The sequence below is a fragment of the Mercurialis annua genome, linkage group LG2, assembly GCF_937616625.2.
Source record: "Mercurialis annua linkage group LG2, ddMerAnnu1.2, whole genome shotgun sequence".
NCBI classification, from domain to species: domain Eukaryota; kingdom Viridiplantae; phylum Streptophyta; class Magnoliopsida; order Malpighiales; family Euphorbiaceae; genus Mercurialis; species Mercurialis annua.
In genome coordinates, this window is record NC_065571.1 from 47,066,033 (window position 1) to 47,067,633 (window position 1,601).

Sequence of the window (1,601 nt, forward strand, 5' to 3'; positions counted from 1 at the left end):
TGTAGTCTCTACTCCTCTTTTCGCCTTTATCGCTGCTTTTCGTTTTATGAGCTATGAATTCCTCAGCTCGCCTGCATCTGTCATTCTTTCTATCTCCACTTTTAGATCTCGGCACTCATCCGTTTCGTGCCCATAATCTTCATGAAACTTGCAGTACTTCCTTGTGTCTCTGACCTCAGCTTTCATTTTTGGCGGCCATACCACGTTTTTGACATTTTCTTTGATCCACATGAGCACGTTGGTTCGGCTGGTGTTCAGTGGTGTATAATTCCGCTCCTAGTCTTGGGGGTCGTATCTCGGTTCATATCTTCCTTGGGGGGCGAATCGCCTGCTTTCTTCAGGTCTTCCTCGCCTGTCTTCCGATCTCAATTTGAATTTCTCCTTTTCTTTCTTTTCTTTTGAGTCCTTTCCTTTTGCTTCTTTTCCTCTAATAGTTTTTCGTCCTTCATCTAACTCGAAGTATTTCTGGGCTATGGCCATCAAGTTCGAAAACGTGGTCGGTTTGTTGATTAGTAATTTATCAACCAATTTTCTGAATAGCGTTCCTTCTCTTAATGTTTCGGTCGCCATGTCGACGTTCAGGTTGTCTATTTTCATAGCTTGCTTATTGAATCTTTTGATGCAGCTCCTCAGTGTTTCTCCCTCTTGTTGGATACATGATCTCAAGATACTGGTGGTTGTTTTAACAGGTATGTTAGTGAGATACCTGTTAAGGAACTCTGTTGATAGTGCGGCGAAACTCTTGATCGATCCCGGTTTGAGTTTATTATACCACCTTTGGGTGGTTCCTGTCAGAGTGGTCGGGAATACCCGACACAGGATCGCATTAGTGACACTCAAGAGTCCCATAGTTGCAGTAAATCTGGACGTGTGGTCCCTTGGGTCTTCTTCTCCGTTGAAAGTTGGTAGATTCGGCAACTTCATGTTGTCGGGGATTGTCTCTTCCATTATATAGTCCGATAGGGGCGAACCCTTTAGTCTCAGGTCGTCTATATCCAGATCTTCAGATTTAAATTTTTTCAGTGCCTTCGCGATTTTTTTTCTAAGTCCTCTTCCGCTACGTACGTGGCTTTGCTTTTTTGAGGTGATTCAGAGGATTCACCTTCTTCTTCTAGGTTTTTCTTAGATTGTGCCTTCCCTGCATCTTTATGTTGTCTTTTGCTTTTTTTCTTTTCGTGTCCTCTTTTTCCTTTTCTCTTCGTTCTCTTTTAGAGTTAAGCCCACTCCGGGTGTTGTCTTGATTTTCTCTATTTCTGGGGTTCTCTCTTGAATCTTCCTCTTCCGAATCATCTCTTTATGGCTCTTGATTTTCTGGGCTCTGTGGCTCGTCGCTTCTTCTCTCATTTCTTGTTTTGTTCCTTTGCTCGTTTCTTCCTTTGTTTCTTTGCTCGTTCCTTCCTTCATTTCTTTGTCCGTTCCTTCCTTCATTTCTGTGCTCGTTTCTTCCTTCGTTTCTTTATTTGTTCCTTCTTTCGTTTCTTTGTTCGTTCGTTCCTCTGGTTGGTCCTTGATGGCCCGGATTCATGTTCTCCGTTATGCTCCGTCGTCTGGCAGAGAGGGTGAAGTTTTCCCTTAGGATCTTTAGAGTTTCATCTTGGTTA

The 1,601-nt window shown here is 43.0% G+C and overlaps 1 protein-coding gene across 1 annotated transcript; it reads right to left on the bottom strand.

Moving 5' to 3' along the window:
- Positions 1–276: 276 nt before the first annotated feature.
- On the bottom strand, positions 277–948 carry LOC126668631 (uncharacterized). Its single transcript, XM_050361820.1, has one exon. The coding sequence runs from the start codon at positions 946–948 to the stop codon at positions 277–279; it is 672 nt and encodes a 223-aa protein (XP_050217777.1).
- Positions 949–1,601: the final 653 nt, after the last annotated feature.

What these genes read in the sequence shown, in the direction of transcription:
- LOC126668631 (XM_050361820.1), bottom strand. Translation starts at nt 948, where the DNA reads ATGGAAGAGACAATCCCCGACAACATGAAGTTGCCGAATCTACCAACT.